The sequence below is a fragment of the Contarinia nasturtii genome, unplaced genomic scaffold, assembly GCF_009176525.2.
Source record: "Contarinia nasturtii isolate CC-2019 unplaced genomic scaffold, AAFC_CNas_1.1 Cnas_scaffold_1240, whole genome shotgun sequence".
NCBI lineage: Eukaryota > Metazoa > Arthropoda > Insecta > Diptera > Cecidomyiidae > Contarinia > Contarinia nasturtii.
The window spans coordinates 6,234,515-6,259,088 of NW_022198581.1; the positions used below are offsets into that span (position 1 = coordinate 6,234,515).

General features: G+C 33.6%; 1 protein-coding gene across 1 annotated transcript in view; it reads left to right on the top strand.

The window, feature by feature from the left end:
* LOC116345078 (heparan sulfate glucosamine 3-O-sulfotransferase 5) overlaps positions 1 to 24,046 on the top strand; it is a 77,193-nt gene extending 53,147 nt beyond the window's left edge. The window contains exons 7-9 of the mRNA XM_031774124.1: positions 17,265 to 17,479; positions 18,188 to 18,381; positions 20,471 to 24,046. Coding sequence (XP_031629984.1) covers positions 17,265 to 17,479; positions 18,188 to 18,381; positions 20,471 to 20,694 — 633 coding nt within the window. The 3' untranslated portion in view covers positions 20,695 to 24,046. The remainder of the gene's footprint in view (positions 1 to 17,264; positions 17,480 to 18,187; positions 18,382 to 20,470) is intronic.
* Positions 24,047 to 24,574: the final 528 nt, after the last annotated feature.

Genomic DNA, 24,574 nt, shown 5'->3' on the forward strand with positions numbered 1-24,574 from the left:
TCAGTTCAGGTCGCAACTACGGAGTGCGTGCCAATTTGTGCGGTAGATTTTCATTATTCGCACAGATGTGTGTGTGTGTGTGTGTGTGCAGGTGAAATGTAATTGAACTTTTTGCACGAGAATCAGGAATTACTCGCATACACAGACACATATGAGCTATCCCATAAGTTGATTAATATTCTCAATGTAGTTTGCATAGCAATGACTCCTATAACTGAAGCCACGACAGATTAATGTTTGCCAATGAGCTGGCATGACTTTTGTTTCATCCATCATCTCTCTGAAACATGCTTACTATTTTTGGTTTAAATTTACTTTTCATTTGTTCGTCGTTAGAGAGACAGAGAGAGAAAGAAAGGGAGCTGACAAATCTGTATTTTTTTTCATTCACCTGCTTCGATAAAAGTCACACGCGATTACTGACAGATTCTCTCAGTTTCCTCTTCTCTCTGTGTCGCATCATTTGCATGGTAATCAGTGAAATACATTTGAGGCGATGACTACGATGTCGACGAAGATGATGAAGCTGTTGTTGTTCCTGATGCTTTTGATGAAACACCCATCATACAGTGTATGCGTGTGTGTGCACACTAAATATTACACTCGTACTTGATTTTATTGACTTAAGACCTTGAGATCAAATTCAATAATACTTTAATGTTGCAATCTTTTTATTTGATTTTGTAATCATGGTAACGATTCGCTTGCGTTTACAAGTCAACGGTGAATATAATCCATGTATATATGTAATTTCTTTATTCGTTCGTTTTGATTGCGAAGCAGTACTTTGAAACAATTTTGTTAGTTCCATGTTCCTGCAATGGAATCGGCAATGCTTTTCAATTTTCACATTTCTTTGAGAAAAAAAATATCTGTCGTGTGCATATATTGAGATTAATCGAGCTGAATGAATTATTTTCTCTCTTCTGTTTTATATATGAGCAACACTAGAAATTGATTTTTCAAAGTTAGTTTTTTTTTCATTTATTCAACGAGCCAAACAGAACCTACCTATTGCAATATGCAAGTTTTTTTTTGTTGTTGGCACTTTCATGGAACTAACCTTGCTCACTACGAATTAAATTGGGAATTTTCAATTTTCAAAATCATGTGCACGCCATATACAATATAAACAGCCAAACAGAAAGTAGTCAATTTCCTACGATTTCTTATAATTTCCAAACACTTCACTGTTTTGAAAACTGAAGAAAAAAAGAAGTCTAATTCTGAGTACGTGAACAGTGCCGCCGTGCAAAAAGCCTCCGTGTTCGAATCAAGCGAAAAGATAAGTGTCTAGGTACGTGTAAAAAAGTTAATCATGAATGTCGGGGGTTGGCTGGCTGACTGGTTGTTATGTTATACAAGTTGCGTAAGTGTTTTAGACTTATGTGAACGTGAACATGGTTCGAGGTGCGAACTACATTAAAAGTAAATGAAAAAAATGCCATGTAAGACAAATATGATGGCATAGAATTTTTTACGACGACGTTTATGTTTACCGTGCTAAGGATTGCAAATATTATGCTCGTTGTAACGCTCATTTTTGCTTCGCTTTATTTTTGTTTTCTCACCTGTCTCCGATGCCCTGTCTCGATACATATATATCTGTGCCTTTTTCCCATTTCTTTATTCTTTTTCATATTTTGTAACAGAGTGTTTGTCGATCGTGCCTTTTTGCGTGTGTATGTTTATTTGTTAATGTGTGCATAATGTTTGTGAGCGAGCTCAAGTTTAGAATTTCCCGTCACTTTACTCGTCTCATCAACGTGCAGGCGAATTGCAAAAAAATACAGGAGCTGTTTACTTCGAATGCAGACGAAACATATACATACACACACACTTTCCAATTTATCTGTTCAATTTCTTTTTCTTCTTCTTCTTTTGAACTTATAACACATTGATTCATATTTCTATCTATAGAACGTTTTTTTTTCTTCGATCGATTTACACCGAATGAAATGTGAATCGAGTTTCGTATATTTGGTTTCATCATCGTTGCACTTCAGCATATTGTAAAGTTTTTACGCGCACGAGCACAACACAATAATAAATAATAATAATAATAACAACAACAACAAATTGAATATATAGTATATTCTCTTCATTTTTGCTCTTCATCCAATCGGGTGATTCTGCTTTTTTTTATTTTCATTTCTATCAAAAATGTTCGTATAAAACTCTGTATGTGTACTCCATACCGTATATTCGGTTCGTGTTAGCGCCGTTAAGTTTTCCTTTCAAGCGCGATATGAATTGATCAAAATATTTATGAAATATTATTGTTGTTTTGAAACTGGTGAATGTGTAATGTGTGTGAAACGTATGAAGATAGAAAAGCTTCAATGCGCTCACATGCGACATGGGCATATTAACGTTTTTTTATGCGGCGTTTTGCTTCCTATCGAACGCAAAAAGTGTTCATGTCGAAATATAGAAGGGACAAAATATAGACGAACACATGTAACTGGAGATGTTTTCCAAATGTAATTCTATATGGAAATGGGATGAGGGTACAAAATGTATGAAAAAAAAACAGACAGAATAGAACATGTACATGTTTACATTGATGAATGAAATTAGACGAAGAAAATTTGGGGCAACGTAAAATAAGTGCGGAGTCTCACAGGAGGAGCAGACACATGACGATCAAATGAAAATATGTTTATTTTCGTATAAAACGCAAATATTGCTACAAAAACATTTTCTCAACGCTTTTTCGCGTTCGGATTTTTTCTTCTTTCATTTCAATTGAAGAGCACATAACTAAAAGCAAACAGCATCGATTGAAAATGAAAGGTGGGAGGCGCGAAAGAACGAGAGATAAAAAAAACACGAGCAAAAACAGAGTGAAAGCCATGCTTTCAATTCAAATATCGAGCATTTCGACGGTCATTTTATTTTAAACCAAATTACGAGCGGCTTGTTGCCTTCTCACTTTTTTCAGGTCCGTTCAAGAGCAAAAAAAAATAAACATTAAAGTATGTGCTCTGTATTTTTTTTTTTTTCAAATCGTTACCATACAGACAGCAATTTCAATGGTGTTTTTGTGTGTGGTTTTTTTTTGTTATTCAAATATAATTTCAGCATTTTTCTACGCCTGGTTGCACAGATTTGTTTGGCCATTGCTATGTTACCATCTCGTTCCCTTTTTTCACTCGCTCCGGGAGCTTTTGCAAACATATTTTATAAGATAAATTATGTGTTGCATTATTTCAATGGCGAAGTTCTATTTCACACACACATAAGTAATGAATATGAATTCATTTTTTGTGAAATTTCATAAGCAGTTTATTAAAACTATACCTTTCAGACATTGCAGCACCAAATGATGACATAAAGTCTTGTCCAAAAGTGCCAATTTTGCCATAGAAGGCCTCGTGTCCGTATACATTGTTTTGTATCGATTATTCATTAATTATCACTATACATTGCAGCTATTATGTCTTCATATTTTTACCAAGAAAAGGCGATACTGACTTTCATAGCAAAATTGAAAGATTAAAAAAAACGATTTAAAAAAATTCCTCCATTCTTGAGGTTTCAGTCACGATCGAAACGATTTCTTCGTCATCGTCATCATTGATTAAAATCTAATAAATGTGGCAGTTTGGCCACAGCATGCTATCGCCTATAATCTATGGAATGTTACCGTGATATTGTATGCTATGATAAATTGAGGTTGGTTCGCTCTATTATTATTGCAACTCTATCGCGCCACTCATGAATATAATTAGATTTATCAGATTGGACATTATTTTCCTCATTTTATAGTATATTGCAATTTGTATTGCCTATAGGGGGAGCAAGTGCCGTCGTATCTTCATTATTATTATTATCACCACCACCATCATCATCATCATCATCATCATCAATTGCATGTTTCGTTCAATTGTGGAACATTTATTATTTCCGCCGCTTGTCGAAAAATAAAATTAAAACATAATTGTGTGTTGTCGATTCAAGAACCCAAAACATCCTAATCGTCTACATAAAATGACTCTAATTTACATCAAACAAAAAAAAACTGCCATGCACTACATTTAGAACCAGAAATAATAATAAAGAAAATCCTTTGATAACAATCATCAATTTATATCATATATTTATAGATATAGATTTGATCAAAAACCATTGTTAACCTTTGTCCAATTCACTACCATGAAAATGTCAATGAACAAGAACTTATCATATATACTATATGTTCATAGCCTCTTAGTTAAATGTTCTCGGTTTTGTACTTGTACACTTGTTCGAATTTTTCCAGCTATTCACGTGTACAATCACACACACACTTTTCCATAACAAGCAATTTGTACTAACTTTTTTCGTGTTCCGTTTTGTAGGTAATGTTTTATGTGTGTTTATATGTTTCAGCCCATTAAATTCATCTAAATGTATTTATTGTGTATAAACAAGCGGAAAATGGTGAATATGTTGAAAAGTTAAAAAATTAAAAAAAAGATGTAAAACTCCGGTGAAAATACAATTGTAAATCGATTGAGTATGTCTCTCTGTATGTGAATGAAACACGGTGTGTTGAATACCAGCACCAGTATGATAGTAAAAACTGGCAGAACTGTCGCCGCATTCTTAGGTGAAAATAATTTCAAGCCTTTCAACTAATACTCGGTCTACTTAACTGAACACACCAATGTATTCAATATTTGTTCAGCTATTTTTAATTTATTATTGTAATTATTGTTCTTTTTTTTATTTCCCACGTTCGTCTGCTCTCTCACACTGTTGCTCTTCAATTATTTTATGCGAGCAGTCACGCAACATAAAAACCAATTGAAAGTGGCCGTTGTTCGTTCGGTTCAATAAAATATGAAGAAAAAAAAGCATGTCAAACACTCCTAACGACTCTTTATTGATTTTGTATGCAAAATAACAATTTAATACATTGTCACAAATAAATGACCAACACATAACCATTTGAAAATCGTTTGAACGATTTTCACTCAAATAACTGGACTTGAACACTTTATGCACACATATTTTATGTCTGTGCGAGAATAACGATATTGTCGAAAGAGTAATGATAAAAACATTTTGCATTCGATCGAAAGATTTCGTTGAATATGACAAAACCAAACTGAATAACGAAAAATAATATATCATTGTCATCAGATATGCAGTTACATTCGACTACAGAAGAAAAAAAAACGTTCATTATTTTCACGATTTGCTTTTTTTCGTTTCTTTTTTTTTGTGCATGGAAAATATTTTATTTCAAAGAAGAAAAAAGTGTGCGTCCATTCACATCGCTAAATTCAACACGTGTTTCGAAAATCTATTTCAATCCAGAATAAGATTAGCTAGATTGCATAATACTTTATTTAGTATGTGAAGTGTGAACACTTTTAGTTGGCTCTATACCAATGATAAATGATGACTCAAAAAAATAAGTCGTTGGTATCATATAGTTTAGTTCATATTAGAAAAACACCAAAGTGAAGTTGTGGAGGACATTGTTTTTAAAAATGACATTTTTTTTAAATTGTTATTTTATTGAATTTTGCAAATAAAATGAATTTTGAAATAAAGTTGCCATTGAAGCGTGAAAAAAGCTGATTTTGTGTTGTAACTTACACAAATTTGATGTGAAATATTGTAAAAGTTATACTTACTTCCTCATAAATTGAAAGTATAGTTTTTGAGGCGTTCATCGTTTTAAGTTTCTTCAATCGCATCTTTCGCAAATAAAAGAACGTTTTGTAGGAATGATGAATATAATTGTGAATAGAGGACAATTCCTCTACGTGTTAAGAAGTCTGTAAAACAACATCGATGCTTTTCACTTTTGAGCACGTTTGCTTTGAGCATGCAATGAATATTTGATACATATTTGGCATCGGACACATTGTATTAAGTACATCATAAAATGATACTTTGATTACGAAGTGATAATGATGATGATATTTGAAGATCGATTGAAAGTCGTTTGTGAATGACCATTGGCCATTGTAGTGGAGATGATGGAAACGATGACGGTAACAGTCAAAGCTAGTTGAATGTAAAATCGTAATGCAATGAAGCAAGAAAAAAATTGTGTACGGTCTGAAATCATAGGTAGTGAACATGTCATGAAATATAAGAGCAAAATGTACATGTATGTGTGTGTGTGTGAAATCATCGGGTCCACAGGCAAAATGTATCAATCGAATTGTTAGGCAAGATGATAAATCATTTTCAATGACTTAATTCATGTCACGAACCAAATAATTATCCGAGACAATGGTCAGGATACAAAGAATTGAAACGAATGTTGTCCCGACTTCATCTGCCATCACCAAATGATCCCATATCTCTGTATATGCGTCGATTATATATATATATATATCAAACAATTGTTTCAGTTTTGGTCAAACGAGAAATGCTACCTTATAGGCCGTTGAGCATGAAATAGATTGGTCGCGGTTACTTCTGCTATGGCGTATGTGTTTTTCTTTTCAATGCATTTTCAACTCTCATATGTAGCATAAAATGTGAGAAAAAAATCAAGCCAAAAATATCAACATCGATTTCTATACGTAGAATATCGACCGATGATGGCGATACGTTCATTCATGCGTATCATGACAGCATTCGCAATACAGACAATAAATCAAATGTGTCAACACGAGCAGAAATAACAGTCTATAAACATTGACGTGAAGAATGGACTCAAACAATAATCGAAAACCAAAAATGTTCAATGCAACTTGCCGAAATTTAGGGACCATCCATCCATTGAGATGAGAAAAATGTTATGCGTTGCAAAATGTACATAGCTTAAAGCCTTAAGTGGTCCTGAGCTGCTTCAAAAATTAATTGGAATAAAATACATAGTACCAGTGTTTTAACCTGATCTCCTACTTGGATTTGTAATTTTCATAGTAAATTGAATCACGCGTCTCAGTTCTATGTCAAATGTCACAATGAGTATCCCAAATTCAATGTAGTAATAAATTGGCAATTTTATTCAAAGCTTCTGATTCGCACCCCAGAATAGTGGATTTGAAAATTCCCTCTCACAAATTGTGAAAAAGTTTCGTCTATTTGAAAGTGAAGCCATTTTTTTAGCTCATCACTTTTGTCAGTGACATACGTCCTCAAGGGAAAAATTTAAGGGGGAGGCTGTTAATTGAAAAAAATCGAGAGGAGTAAGCAAAAAAAAGTGAAGTGTATTTTGCGAAAAGTGTACTTTTTTCGTTTTTTTGCTCTTCACTTTTTTGGCGAAAATCCCTAGCAAATTGAAAGAATTTTTCTTACATTAAAAAAAACTGTGGAGCAAAAAAAAGGTTCTCACTTTTTTGGCCAAAATCCGTAGCAAATTGAAAGAATTCTTTGAAAACTTTCAAGGGGTAACACTTCGTCAGGGGGGTAAACGGACCCCTCGGACCCCTGCTGAGGACGTATGGTCAGTGACGAAAATTCTTCGATTTTCTTTGAATTTTTGGTCTTTTTTTTAAATTACACTCCCTGCAGAGCCAACTTTAGAATCTTTGATTCCGTTGATAACAATTTTACCATCAGTTAGTGTATACATTAAAAGATGTAATTTTGTGTGTGCCGAAGAAAAGACTGCCTTTGGAAAATGGCACAAAGTTGAAATTGGTTGACATTTTCACGAAAAGGATGATTCGTCGCCAATTGCTGGCCAAAGATGTTGACTGTCACACTTCTGTGCGAAGAAAAACTGTAACTGTTTTTGATAGGGAGTAGTGCCAATATTGCGTATTACATTCGCATAAATACAAGTAGTAAGAGCTATTCGTGACATTCAAACTCTTCTATTGTTTACATTAAAAATACGTGTTATTGTTTTTGTCGCTTTATATTGTTGCGAAAACAATCAGTTATTTTTAAAAGATAACGTCAAGAAAGCACCAACGTTGGAGGGAGGGCTAGCATAATGTACATCGAAAAACAGAATCAATACGTCTGCGGTAATAATGCTATTCAACGAAAAAGTTCAATATTACCTGTACTCTGCGACAAAGTTGCAACCTTCAGATTATTTCACTTGCAGAAACCGAACCAAAAACAACAAAAAATAAGTCGTTGAAGATTTCAGAGGAACAGCAACGATGGGGATTATTGCAAAAGCTATCGATGGCTTCGATCAATTTACCGTTATCGGGAGAGGTTGTGTGCTCTTCTTTGGATATTTGTGTTAATTTTAAGCTTTGGCACGTTCGCCATTCATGTTGAATACTCACATCCGATAGCACATATTTACCAAAATCCGTTTATCCTTTGCTCTGTCTCGCCTTCCATTCGTTTCTCAAATCTTCCGCATTTCATTGCCATTTTGTCGTACACACATATATTGCATAGATACATACATCGGGTCCAAGAATTTTCTTGGTTGCTCTAAATATTTGCGGAATGGCACACACACACACACCAATCGCATATTTCCCATAATATGCAATTTCCGTTATGGTGAACACTATGTAATGCATACGATGTGGAATCGTTCGTATCTTTCTCTGTGTTTTCGGCGTATCGTTCATATTTATGGGCATTGTTGCTATTGCATTGTGTAAATAAACGTAATAAATTTGATCAAAGTTACAAGCAAACGCTCTAAACATGCTCCACATGGAAAAATAAAAATTCGAACCGATTCGGTTAGAGGAGCCAATCTCATTCGAACTTTTGAAAACTAAACGACTAACTATAGCGTTGAAAGCTTTATGTTCATTTGAGTAATCGTAAACGCTTAAACATGACCATCTCAATACGGTTAATGGGATTCGCTAATGTAGTAAAATTGTAGTTTGGTCGATTTCTTGTGCTTTTTTTTGTTCGTCTTTCAAATGCACAGCATTTCAATGGGTTTTATTTTCACGGCAGAGTGTAATGCTTGCAAATATATGTCCATTTTAACGCGTAACAATGCATTTCACTTGCCATGCGAGTGTCAAAGTTTCGACACACTGTATTTTCGATATTAGATCGATTGCCAGTACTAACCGGTTTTTTGTGTACTTTTTAAAAAAAATAGGCGTGTATGTCTGGCACCAACGTTTAGCATGTGATAATAATTACCTAAATATTTCCTACTCAATTTTGAAATTGATTTACATTTACGATTTCGTATATAAAGTCGATGGCAAAAATCACACCAACCGGAACCGGATGCCGACGATAATTGAACTGATATTTTGTTTCAAAAGTAGTAGCGCATGGGTGTAGGTTAAATATTTCACTCAGCAGTCAAGTCCAATTAAAATGACATTTTATCATGGACGTAATTTACGACAAGGCTGATAAACCAATCGAATAATGCCATTGAAATCGTTCTTAGCATAGACAACGGTAATAAATTACGAATAAGAGTGTGAAAAACATTTTACCTCATTTTTCCGTCTTTGGCAGACATTATAATGAGATATTTTCAGCCAGATATCGTCAGGAGCTGAAATTTAGTGTACACAATAGAAGTGATTGTTATGGTTATAATTACATTCAAATTGTTACAACCACTATAACGATCACTTTTATTGTTTTCACGCCATTTCAGCTCCTGACGATATCTGGCTGAACTGATTCATCTGGCTGAAAATATCTCATTATAATGTCTGGTCTTTGGCTACAGCCAGATGCATCTACATGAATTTAACAAAATTGTTTTGAAAACCGACGGTAAACCAATATGTTTAGTTGCTGTTGCCGTTGTTTATATGCTTCAACAGATAAAAAAAACATCTAAATAAATTTCTTTAGTTTTGTTCATGATATGCTATTAGAATATGATGTTACCAAATTAGAAAAGTTAAAAATTAAACCATTAAAATATTTCGGATGAGAAACGTCAACATTTGAGATTTTGAAAACCAATGCATACATTCTCAAACTTCACACGGAAAGTATGATGTACACTGAACATTTAAAAGAATGCGACTTAAAATGCTTTTATCTCAATGCACTACACCACTTTCTCGGTCTCTCTTACTCTAGCTCGAATCGATTGAATTCCATTTTATCATTGTACGGAGCGCGTACGGCTGTGCAAATTTGGGCTTTGTTGCAAGAAAAAGTTTTCTTACGCTCACAGCTAAATTGATAACAATAATGCTTCTAATGCGTCTTTCGGCACGTTTCTTTTTTCTGTAAAAATCCCAAACGTTTTTATCGGAAATTCCTTGAGGACGTATACAATATCGATACCGAATGTATATTCACGATGGCAAATTGAATGTAGAATTGGGTTTTGCTATATCAAATTGAAACCAATTTAGAGTTACACATATATATATATATATATATATATGTTTATATATTTTGCACATTATTATTTCATTGAGTTTCGAATAAGCTGCGCTAACCAAATCTACCCAAACTCATGCAATATTAATTGATTTTTTCTTGCGATAGAATGTAAGTGTTGTTCACAAACACTCGTTAAATTAAAAGATTACAAGATGATTAGACATTGATTTCAACTCAAACTTATTAAACATTGCATTGGTGAAGAAACCAGAAGTTCTTACAAGATCGTAAATTATGAAGAATAAAGTTTCACGGATGGCAATTTATAAATAAGTATTTAATTTATTGAGATGTATTTCGAAAGAATTGCTCATCATGCTCATTGCATTTCCAATATTCGCATTGATGTTATCTCCAATTAGAATATAGTACATTCATACATAGAATACAGGATAAATTTTTTGCTCATTTCTAACGGAGCCATTTAAAAAAGTGAATCAATTGAGCGTTCACTTTTAAACGCTTAATGATTCAACTTTTCCGAATCGGTTTGATGAAGATTTTTTTTGATAAAATAAACTATTTTTAGATTCGAATATAATTTACTCCGATTTGAATGACATTTGATGACTTTTTTTGGCTTATTTCAACCAATGAGTTGTCAGTAAAAAGTATTTACAGAAAATCGTTACACGGAATGCATTAATTAAAATCGCAAAAAACTTTTTATTTTCCATTTAAATGTTGTTCAACATTTTGAGTTTTCTATTCAATGAAAACACTTTAATGACTTTACCTTTTGAATCTTTTTGTATTTTATTAAAGAACGAAAAAAAATCTATTTCGGATACATTTTTCAGCGAGTACGATTAAACTAATCTGGATCCAGAAATTGATTTAGACTAATGTAACTTTCATTTGTTTTGAAAAATGTCGAAGTCATTTGATACGAAGTCTCTGTTTTTTTTTGCACTATTCGAATGTTTAAAAAATTTAAATCAAACGATACTATTTCTTCCGTTCGATCAAATTCAGCGTTCTAATTATATTTACTGCTTAAAGATTTTTTATTGTCTGAAAAATAAGAATACATAAAAAAAATTACGAACGTACAAATAAAAGTATATTTCATTTATTGAAATTCCATGATCAATATCTTTTTTGAAATCATTATTGCGCAATAAGTGGGTAATAGAAAAAAGTGTGACGCCCACCATGTGCCATTAACGGAAAATGTATTCAGTTCGAAAAGTTTTACGTAACATTTAATGTGTTATGTGAATCTCCACCATACGCCATTATCAAATGTGCGTACTTTGAGTAACGCATAATGAAAAATTCAACATTATATCCATCGGTGTTAATCACACGAGCTATAAAAAATTCATTAAGCCGAGCCGGATGAATAATTCTTTGGCAGTAGTACTCTTACTAATCATATAGCCAAGTTTTGAAAAAGGAAGAGAGAGAGAGAGAGAGAGAGAGAGAGAGAGAGAGAGGAAAGAATGGTCCAAAAAAGTACTCTTTATTTTCTGTGTTCATTCATTCAGTTTTTGTAAAAATAATCGACACGAATCAAAGTGCCTATATTCATTAAGGCTGTTTTCTTTTCTAGTGGTCGGATTTCGATGCATTATTAATGGTTTAATTTGTGGTGAAATTTTGGTGTCATTAGTTTGAGAGAAAGAAATTCGATTGACCAAAAAATAATCATGCATTTTTATGGATTATAAAGGCAACCGCTTGTGTGTGAAAAGCCACAAATGAATCGTAATCCAAGTGTTGTCGTTGATGTTCCGGTATTTGAGGTAACGTCTTTATATTGGCACAGCGGGATTTTTATACGTACATGTGATCCTCATTTATTTAAATGAAAATTAATGTTTCAAATCAATTTGCGCAACCGAAAATGTAAACAGAATGTTGCCACCAATGATGAAAATCATTTCCTCTTTTTGGGATGTTTTTTTATACAGCGCATTATTTAATAATTTCCGAATTCTTTACAAATAAAATTATCAAAACAAACGTCCGAATTCTCGTTACAACAAATATTTGTACCTTTTGATGACTCTTGATTAACTTTTCGAAAGGTATTGTCTGAATTATTTACAAATATTGTTGTCGAGCGGAATTTTTTCGAGTAAATTTTCCATTTTCGCCAAATCAAATGAAAATTTTACTTTTAATACCTGCAATTAAATGCTGTGAATCGTGTAAGAAAAAAAAAAACAATATTCAACCGAAGCTAAAATGAAATTGCCCGACTTAATTCAAACTTTTGAATAAATAATTTGCATTTTGCAGGTGTAAATAAAATGCATACTAATTATATGCTATATGTGCTGGATGGTTGAAATCGAAATTGAATTTTTGGTTATTGCAGCGCATGGATGCTGGCATATTCGAACCGAAAATCCATTTCGAACTTTGCGGTAAAGATATGGTATGGTGTTTATGTATTCAACACTTGGCCATTGCACACAAGCGACAAACAACAGTGTACGCGGAAGCGAATTTTGTTGTTTCCACCGGTGTTGAACAAGGGAACATGACTTTCGTATGGGGCATAGATACAAAAGAAAAAGAGAAAATGAATGCATTCTGATTTAAAAAAAAAAAGAACTATACAGACACAAAAAGGAAGAGCTGTTTATTTTAAAATGCCAAAATGTAATCAAATATGGCGCCGTGTTGTTTTCTCAAACAGATTTGGCTTTGCTCACAACATCGGAGCTTTCCATATTTCCGTGTCAGATTTATAGTTTACACGTTTTCACTAATGTCGGAATGCCAAAGTCATAGTTTTCATTAAAATTCTCCATTCGCCGAATTTCCATGACAATCCAGCAAATTGCATTAAAAATGTGTATTTCAACGAAATAGCGCAATACATTCTTTCACATCATTTTCCAGCTTACAATGTAATCGGCTTATTTTGATGCTATTTTTTTTGTTCGTTGTTTCTTTTGCGAGAATAATTCGAAGAAAAAAAAATAAATACAATCGAGATAATGATGAATAAATATCATGGGATGATCTCTTATAAAAGCATAGCACAAAAACCAGACGAAGAAATATGAAATGAGATTTTTGACGTATGTATAAACATGTTACTATAGTGAAACAGGTGATATTGTATAATTTTGCTGTGAATAACCCACAAACGACAAAATCAAATGCGTATTTGAATTCATCGCGTTTCATTTACGCATCACATCAACGTTTGCACGTTTAATATGGCATCTTTTCGTTTTTGTAAGAGTGTGTATGGGCTGAGTTGTTTTTTTCTTCTTCTTTTTTGTATGTGTTCTCTCATTGCATAAAGTTCTTAAGGTGAAAGCCTACAGGGAAATTAACTCAAATCCATTGCGTTTGAATGCGTTGCGAATGCGAGTAGCTTCAATAGAGTTTTTCATGTATTTCCGGTGATTTTGATAAGGAAAATTTATTGAAGCTTTTATTGTGTATTAAATCGTCGTTCTTTCGGTTTTCTGTTCACCAACGACAATGCGTGCGTACACCAAAAAGAAGCGCCATTCTGCGCCCAACATTTTTCGGGCCCGCAAAATGAACATTTCATATATACTTTATACACACCGTACACACAATTCCACAAAATTTATGAATCATTGGCGGAGATGTGTGCATAAGATATGGAAAACGATGATCCAATATTTTGTTTTATTTTATCGATATTACATTTTTTTACCAGATTTATGAATTTTCAAATATTTTTCATCAAAATATGATTGCATCAAAATAAATAAACGGCGCTTTTTTTCACCGACTTCTTCTCATTTTCCGCTCTTTTATTTGATTTGTACATAGAAAGGAAACAGCCAAAAAAAAGAGAGTCGAAAGTTAAATGTAAAATGTTTGTTTGTTCGGCCATAACATTTATGTGAAATGATTACGTGTTATGGCAGTACAACTTTCCAAGTGAACCAAAAAGGAAACAATAATGTCACATTCAAACGTGCACAATGCGCACATCGAACGAATGATGAAAACGCATTAAAATTTTGGAGATACTTTCTTATATTTCCAATTAATGTCAAACATTCGATACTCAAATCGAAATGGAATGGAAGTACATTGATGTGAAAATCGCATCTTTTTTACGATGTTTTTCGTTCAAATCATTGTTATGTACAACGAATATGCGCGAGCGTGTGCAATGCAGTTTGAATTTACGAAAAGTGGATACGAAAATAATATTGATGGTCTATGAAATGCTAGTAACTCAATTTAATTGTCTATTTGGATGTTGCGACTGCCAATGCTACTACTGTTGCTATTTGAAAAATTGAAAGAGATATTGCACCAAAATATCAATGTGCACGAAATGAAAATAAAATAAAAAATGCAACACAGAAAGAGTGAGCGAGAGGGATTGCGGGCTTGAGAAAGAGAGAGAGAGCAAGATAGAATATATTTAAGCGCACACAGAGAGAACATGATCTTTTACTTTAGTTGAGGGTTGACGTGGCGGGGCCATTATTTGATTTTGGTTGAATTCCCGTTCACTGCAATTTATTGATTTGACATCGAACATATTCAACTTCTTGACACATTTCCGTCGATCATTCGCATTCACGTGCGCCTCCAGAGAAAGGTGAACCATTCGAATTTCAAAATGCACTTAAAATTGCTTTGCTGAAAATTAGAGCAAAGTGAATGGAAAAATAATATGGAAAACTTCATGTTGAAATAATAAAACCGAAACAATAAGTGATTGTGATGCGATTGCAGTTTGAGTATATGAATGGTGGTGTTTGTAAAAAAGATGTGAAATATTTTCGCAATAATACACAGCAAGAGACACGGTGTGCTCGACGTGAGCTCACTGACATTTTATTTGAAACCGACAAAATTCTAAAAATCGCACCCATCTCCTCCGCTCACTTCGACAGAATATATAATGTCGCAACAGAGAATAGTGGCGTATTTCGTTTTTCTCACTTATCACAACTTTGGAAATGTTAACCAGACATTATAATGAGATATTTTCAGCCAGATGAATCAGCTCAGCCAGATATCGTCAGGAGCTGAAATGGAGTGAAAACAATTAAAGTGATTGTTATAGTGATTGTAGCAATGTAAGTGTAATTATAACCATAACAATCACTCCAATTGTTTTCACTAAATTTCAGCTCCTGACGATATCTGGCTGAGCTGATTCATCTGGCTGAAAATATCTCATTATAATGTCTGATGTTAACGTGAATAAAAGCGCTCATACACCACCATTGGCAACTCTTTTCATTTTCTCGAAAATGCATTATGATTTTTTGCTCTCTCGTCTTTTTATTATTTTTATAATGTTTCTTTTTTTTGGTGTTGTTGTTCGTCGTTTATGCATGTGACTGACACCATAAAAGCGTTAGTGCATTTAGTTGTGTTCATGGCATTGGCTGGACGGTATATCTTACAGCATGCAACAAATCAAGCTTGTTGGTGGTACGTCTAGCAACATAACATCAACAATAACAACTGTAAAAATGAGAAAATTCTGCATGGAATGAAGCAAGTACGGGGAATGAAGCGCTAAAATAGCACTTGATTCAAAATCAAAATAATTTTTAGTTGAACAAAAAATGGCGCTATGTAAATGGTTAGCTCTATTGTGTTAATAAAGCAACGAAAGCAATTACAGTTTTGGAGCATAAAAGTCGCTCGAAGAGCATGAGATCTGCATTTAACACAAAAAAAGCAAAGCAAAAATGTATAACATTTTGCTCGTGTTGAATTGTGTTCATGTTCACTGAACAGTGGCCAGCATCATGTGTTCAGAATTTCGTGTCTAGATATGGATAATAGATTTTTCTCCGATTTTTTTTAATGTTTTCGTCAATCGTGTTGATCAGATGCACTTCAAATGGCATTCGACGGACGAATAGCAGAAATAAACATAATTGATTTAAATAAAATTTAAAAACAAAACGGAAAGGAAAATATAATTTGAAATCTTGATCTGCATCGGATGCATTTCTGAAAAAAACACAATAATTAATTCCAAGAACTTTTTTTCACTTATTTATAAATGGGAATATCGAGTGAAACAAGATCTTGATTGTATTAAAAACTTTTTGCTTTTATTTTTTCCGGCTATTATGAGTTTTTTTTTGCGTCAAAATCATAGTTTGTCCAATCACTTTTGCTTCAAAAAAATATATCCGGAATGAATATTAGACTTTTTCGAAAGCTGATGGAAAAAACTTCAGTCAAATTAAGCTCTGGTGTAAAGAATACCAATTTCCAGATAGTTCGGATAGAATAAATTACGTTAAAATTTTAAACAAACAAAAAATAACCCCAACAAAGGAACAAAAACGTCGACAAAAAATAAAAAAAAAAGACTACTCGTTGAAAAATTATACGAACGCGATTGCATGCTTCATTTGAGACATATACAAAAAAAATACATATATAAGAGAATGAGAACAAAATGAAAAAAAAGGAAATAATAATCGTCGTAAAAAACCGTCAATTTTGAAGTAATGTACAGAATGGTTTAATGTGAAAAAGCAACGAAAAAACCATAATTATGCGACTGCTGTACGTTTGACTTCTATCGATGGGTTGAACGAGTGTTAGTGGTTGAAGCTAAGAGAATAAATTGCTGCAAACCAAATAGAGCAGCCATAGAGCAGTGGCAGAGCAGCAGCTGGAAATTTAACAACCGCATTCAATAGCATAGTTTATTTTAGTTTTCGATGCAAACATGCATATTTTTTTTCTCTTTTGTTTGGTATGGCTTTCAAAATTCTGGTGAGGCGCGTCGATGGTATTTCGATGTTCGAAATGCAAATACATGCTGTAGTTAAGCAGTCGTCATGTTGAATTTTGTGCATTTTCGACATGGATTTTCCCGAATTTTCGTGTCGTGCTACAACATGCTGTCTTTTTTTTTGTTCTCCGTATGCCACCCTCTCTTTTTTATGTTAATTTTCCATCTTTCCGATGTGTATATCGCATGTATTTTTTATTTGAATTCCATTTTCAATATTCTCATGCATTTTTAACAAAAACAAAATATTTTCGCCAAACTTTTGTAGGTACCTGAACGTGTTAGAGCAATGAATGCCACAATAAAATTGTTACTGATCGTTAGAGAACCAGTGACGAGAGCAATATCAGATTATACACAGCTACGAAGTCATGCGGCGACTGCAACTCTTCCACAACAGCCACCAATAACGCAACAACAGCAACAATCATCGGTGCCAATGTCAGTGACATCGTCAACGCCGTTGCTAAGCGCTGCTTCAAAGTAAGTACGAAGTATCATGTATGTGATTGGAGAGAGAGATAGAGAGAGAGAGAGAGAGAGAGAGAAAGAGAGAGAGTGGAAGTCATTTGTGACACAATTGTTTTAAAATTCGAAGAAAGAATTTCCTTTCTTCTCGTTTTGTTTCGCAAAGCATTCAAATCGACAAAAATCGATTTGGGATGCATCGATGCCAGTTTATATGTTGGCATTGGTGTTTTATATGTATATTATCATCACCCCATCTCGTTAAATTGTTCCAGTTGAATCCCACGTGAATATTTGGAGAAAAGTTCAACTTCTAATTTTGTTACTTGTTTGTTTTACTTCCTTTTTCGGTACGTTGCGTGTCTCTGCTGGCCTGTTGTATTCACTGCGCTGGATGAATTGATTGAATTACCGTTAAATGTACGCTACCATCAATACGACGATGGGGGACGCTTTAATTGGAAATCGAATTACATCTTTTGGTCATTTGGTTTTTGGGTACACACGTTATGGAACCATTCATAACCGTATTTCATTTCCGGCTACACAATTTTTCGATGTCTATTCGAAAAATGCAAATGCTCACCCAAAAACTTGACAAATGAAAACATCATATGGATACCAATATCGACATCATCATCATCATACGCCGCTGCCACCTCCACCACTGCTACCGTAACATTTTGCCATCATTTGCTGCTGTACAAACATCCATATAAACAGAACATTCGAAGAATTGGCCATACTTCCGAACGGCACCGTTAATGAAGCGTATCGACCATTAACCATATCAATGTACCATTTGCACATGCATCGATGGCTCGAGGTATTTTCACGTGAACAGCTTTTAGTTGTAAATGGTGACCAATTGATTGAAGATCCGGTATCACAACTACGACGAATCGAAACATTTTTAGGTATGTATATACATTTATTTTCGAATTTATGCCAATTAGAAAATCAACCTCAGGTCCGAAATGCACACATGCACGACGCTTCAAAACTCGTTTTGACTAATGACAATAAGACCGTCTAATACATATATACATTTTTTTGCTCTCTCATCGTAATTGTCGTTAATTTTGAACGAGCAACATGAAATGGCCTCACACCGTGTACAAACTTGTATCAAATTGAATAAAGTGCATTATTTATGATTCAATCTTTTTTTGTAACTCTATTGGATCATAAATTAGCATAAAATTGAAAAAAGAAAAAAAATACTAGAAATATACACGAACAGCCTTATACATAGTTTGTATATTAATTGAAGCTCTTGATTTAATGAAGAGAAAAACATTGCTCGCAATGTACACAAAACCACTTTACGATACCAATGTGCAGTGTGCACTCTACGAGTTATGTGCTCGGTGTTTTTTTAGTTCGAAATTTTTAATGAAAATTATATAATAATGTAAATTAAGAGTGAACGAAGAAATTGGTATAAAAAAAACCAAATGAAAATCATTATGAAGTTGGTTCTTGTGGATCATAGTGACAGGATATCTTCTCCAGCACTGTATATCTTCTGTACATTACTTGTTACAAGAAGAATGTGCAAATGAAAGCTCATGTTTTTGCCTCGTGGATAAATGAGGAAAAAGAAATTCACTGACTGACAGCGATGAAACTGTGTGGACACCACTGGACACGGAGAGGGGGAGAGCTGTCAGACGATATGATTGGGTAGCTTGGGAAAGAATATTGGATTTTGAATGGTGGTGAGACTTTAAAATTCTGCTACCAATATAATTGCATTTTACGGTAATTAACCTTAAAACAAAACGTAGACATATCCATCTTGTACGAGGCAATAACGGATAATTTATTCTTTCCTTGATTTTAGTTGGCGTCGAACATGCATTCTTTCGATGTGTGTATAAGTGCGATTTTATTTCTTTTTATGCACTTAAACACATGCTTCGAAGCGACAAAGAAAACGCGATGTTCACTTGAATTGTTGCACGCGTTCTTTGTTGCATTATTTTCGGCAATCTAGATCGAAAAAAGCATGATAAAATGACGTCTCTGATGACGACTTCAAGCGAAACACAAAAGATCGATTCTAAGTTCAAAAAAAATTCGTGATCAAAAGCTATTTAGTTCGAAGGTTTGACATGACCTGAACATCGCATGCAATTCGGCGATTGTTTGTCGTTTTCTCTCTATTTTATATTCGTCAACGATTGATGTTCAGATCGACCACATTGACAAAAAGCACACGAAAAAAAAAACGAAGAAAAAATGGCTACGTTTAAAAGAAATAGACAAATAGCTTGCAAACTTTGAAAACATTGTGCCATTGAGAAATAAAAGAACCTGGTTTTTCATCTAAATATTGTTATTATTTGCAGTGAAACTCAACTTCCGAAGATTATACAGCGCGACCATTTTTGCATCGATTCGTCTTCGAATCAACAATTTGGAAGAAACATTAGGAAATTCCAAAGAGAGAGAGGGGGGGTAAAGAAATAAAGGGGGACAGGAGTGAGAAACATTGGTATACAGATTACAAAGCACTGAATGAGCCATTCAAACAAACTGTGCAATAAAATCGTTTTTAAATACAGTTAAAATGCTTTGTCGTCGATGTCGTTGTCATCAAAGCGTGTTCGAAAGCTGTTTTGTTGTGTGCAAGACTCCGTGTGTCCCGTTTTTTCCCCAACATTTTAATAATATTGAATTTTGTAATGTTATTGGACTATAAGTTCAATTTGTGGGATTTTGTGGGTTGATTTTATTGTCGTGCATTTGTCGATTGTGTGATATGGTGCGCGCACACGCTACCGCATAAATCGTTAACTTTTTAAATTTTTTCTTTTCAAACAAACATTTTCAACTAACTCATTTCATTTTATTTTCGTTTTTTTTTCTTCTTTTTCTTCTATTTTCAAACAAAACCATCGAAACAAAATTTAACCGGTTGATGTATCTCGTTGCTGTGGACTTTGTACACGGTTGATCGGTTTGTATGTGTATCACTTTAATTGGTTATCGCACCCAAAGGAATCGAGCATCGTATATCGAGGCGAAATTTTTATTTCAACGAGACAAAAGGTTTCTATTGTTTACGAAATGATACAGCCGATAAGTGTTTGCGTGAAACAAAAGGCCGTAAGCATCCGCATGTTGATCCACAGGTGATATCAAAACTTCGAAAATTTTTTGCTGAACACAATCAAAAATTCTATGAACTGATTGGCGAAGACTTGGGATGGCCCGAAGAATAAACAATCACCAAATCAACACCACCGCACACAACGTAATGCAAGCCACTCAAAGTGAAAATATTTATAAATAAACTAACTAATTCGATAAATAAGCAACAAGCCACGATTGAACAAAGAAAAAAACATTTTTTTTTAAATATTGGAGTGATATACGGAAATGTAACAAATATGATTCGAATATAAAAGCGATACTATTTGTTAAGGAAATATTGCTAATAGCCGTACGCTCACTGAGTAATGTGTCACAAAATGAAAAGCAGCACATTAATATTACTAAATGACCGAGTAGAAATGGATTTTATACGAAAATGAATGTGAATTCAATTAAGTAAGATGCACAGGTTGTGCCGGTTTTAGACGACCATTAGTTTATCCCTCCGACGAAACAAATATCGAATTTTGTATTTGTTATGGTCGATCGACAATTTCAAACCAATATGGAAAAATGAAAAGAGATCGACCGATGATACAGAATCAAATGAAATCAATCGCATGAATTACATTATTTGCATCAAAGTGTTTGAATTTAAATTGATCGATTTGCTCGTTGATGCATACTTATTATATTCCATGGACACTGTTAAATATACGGTGATTAGTGTCAGTGCGATATGACAAAAGAGCTTTTATAGATTTAATTTTACCTAGCCACTTAACTCGCATTGTGTGACTCACATACCGTTAGTGTTCTCTTTTTTTTTTTGTTCTAACCCATCACTCATGAAGCTATGATGGTGGTGGTAGTGGTAATATTTTCGACGTTAACACAAAATAATAAGGGAACATTTTCCATATTCCATATTGCATTGAGTTTCTCATTCAACACGAAATGGAAAGTAATCAATTTGAAGTAAGCATTTATCATAATATCACATCTGCTGCGCGAACCATACATTTCTTGACTATTTCTCTAGAGTGCGAGTGAATTTTAATGAAAATAAATATGGAGAAAGGAAATGTGTGTTATTTTTTGCTACTCTAGCTCAACAACACGACGCCAAAGAGAGAAGGAAAAAAAAAAACTAAAGGCGTCTCTTTGAAAAATGCGCCATAATTACATGTGTAATTTCATTGTATTTTACTTGTGTGAAGTGGTCAAAATAACAATCTCGTGTGTTTGTTTTTTTCTCCGAATGTCTCTTTTCCCGTGCATGTTCGAGGTTTTTCGTTTTAAGTCGTTTTCTAATTTTTCATTCAATTTTATCTTCCCTGAAATGACCAAGAGAATGGAAAACAAGTAAAATACTACACATTTGAAATTGCTTTCGTTCTTTTAATACATAATCACTTCATTCTCTCTTTCTTACTTGGTTTTTGGTTTTTATTGAAAATCCTTGGTTTTGTATATCTTGCATTCCATTGAGGGAAAAGTTCAATGTATTCAAATGAATAGGCGACCAAACACAAGAGCCGTATTATGTGTGCATTTATTTGAGACCCTACCATTTATATTCACATTCAAAACTTGAATACATTTCAATTTAATTAATTTTTACACAATTTTATCGGCCACATATATACAAGTACTTAGTACATACACTCCTTCAAATGAAAATTCAATGTACGAATTACTCGAATGGTATTGTGCCAAATGGATTTGTTTGCACAAATAAATTCAATAAAATAAGATCAGATGTAATTAAATTGTAAAAGATGCACGATCAACTTTATCGAAAACTCGAATGGCCTTCATATCTCAAATAAAAAGAAAAACGATGACTATAAAACAAACCGAATGGTAATGCCATTCTTGGCGGTCACATGCAGTCATTTCGAAAATGGTGTATGTGCTAGATTGGATGGGGTGATGTACACAAAACAATTTCGTCTCATATTGGTGTCATTCATAATGCATGCCGACGTGGTGCGCCACTCTGCTCTTTTACCGCCATCGTCGCCTCTATTTTGTTATTTTCTTTTATATTGTGGTGCTGGCGCAAAGAATTTATCTAAAGAAAGGCAACAGACAGACCCAAGAAGAGAACCATTGTGTAAATAGGCTGCTCTGCAATTACAAGAGACAGAATATAAGAAACAACAACAACAAAATAACGGGTTTCCTATAAATCATTGCTTGCGCCCCATTTATAACATGCAATCACTTTGTTCACCTTAACGCGAAAGCGAATTGAACTGCCATTTTCTGAGCAGCGAAAATGAAATGCTTGTATTATATTTCAATCTATGACACCCGAACAAAAGTAACACCGAACCAACCGAATGGCAATGAGTGTGAATATGAACAAGAAAAATGTGAAGAAAAATCATTGCTCACCAATTGTAAGCGATATTCAGTTGTGTGCGCACCAAACAAACAAACTGAGGAGCCAACTGTCACGGTTGCCACCATCAACACCGTTCACTGTGTGCGAGCGAGAGAATTTCAGAAAAAAAATCGCGCGAGAGAGAAAGAGATAAAGAGAAATAGAAAGTGAGCGAGAACGAACGCCATTTGTTTTATCAAGTGGTATCTCATTATCGCTTGATTTATTGAATATTGCAACATCAATTCAATGGGCAAATACTATTATGAATGCATTACTCGATATTGTGCTCACTCTGATTGGTGGCTGCATTTACAGCGCTACTCTGACGTCGCCATTCATCGGGCACATTCATTCGCAGAATTGTATAATCATAATGTGCTTCCATTCGGACGATTTATATGTCCTGTCGATGCTGATGATAAGTGTTCAGAAAGCATCTCCTTTTATAAATTTTGAGCTCGTTCACTTTTTCATTCCTTCTTTCGTCGTTCTGATGTTCGCACATAAGTGAATAGATCGAGGGAATACTTATTTTGTGATCGTCATCTTAACCGGCAACAAACTAACAACTACGTGCTGCAATTAAGAGTCGAACGAACGTGGTAAGAAAAACATCACTCTCAATGAAAATAAAAAACATAAAACGAAAAAGAAAACAAAGAAGATTAAAAAAAGCTTAGATAATTTAAGATGAATGAGAACATTATAAGCAATATCTAAATTTATTATCAATATCGCGAAAACAAATAAACTATATGTGAAATCAAGCGTCACAAACTTCATTCGGTGGTACGTAAGTACACTTCTCTTATATTGAATGATAAACAACTGAAACTTGTTATAGGAACATTGAGAGCATGAATAAGCTTGTCTCAAATTAAAAAAAAATGAAACATATCAACAAAATTAACAAACACATATCAAAAAAAGACAAACAACCTAAGAAACCTAAACATATCAAATTAGGCGATAGTTTTAAATTAAAAAGATGAAAAGTTTCAAGTGTAAAACAGAGAATGAGAGAGATAAACTCACAAACTCTAATTTAAATTGTTAAGCGTTTGAACTATTTACATTTTTAAGAATGATACATATACAAAAATTATTTAAAAAAAAAACTAAAAAAACACTTAATGGTTATTTAGATTTATTTATAAAATGTAAGAAATTTCATATCGAAAACATATCAAAGTGGAATGGACACAAATTATTATGAAATACTCCTTAAAACAAAAACAAAAACAAAAAAACACACATACTTTCAAACGGAACAAATCGAACGTGAACGAAAACTGTCTTGAACATTCGATTGGAAGAGATTGCATATCAATAAAATTGTTGCTATCAAAATAATATTTAAAAAAAAGCAAAAAAAAAAACCTTTCGCATAAATTTCGCGTTGAATCTTTTACTTTTAAGATATATTATAGAAAGAGAAATCATACAATTTTTTTTAGACGATAAGAAATTGATTTATTTATTTATTAACTAAGATGCGAACCATAGATAAAGAATAGAAGAATGAAAACCATGTCTGGAATTCAATGGACACACATACATACACTATTTTAAAATAAAAATAAAAAAGAAAACCAAAATTATCATCAATTAAA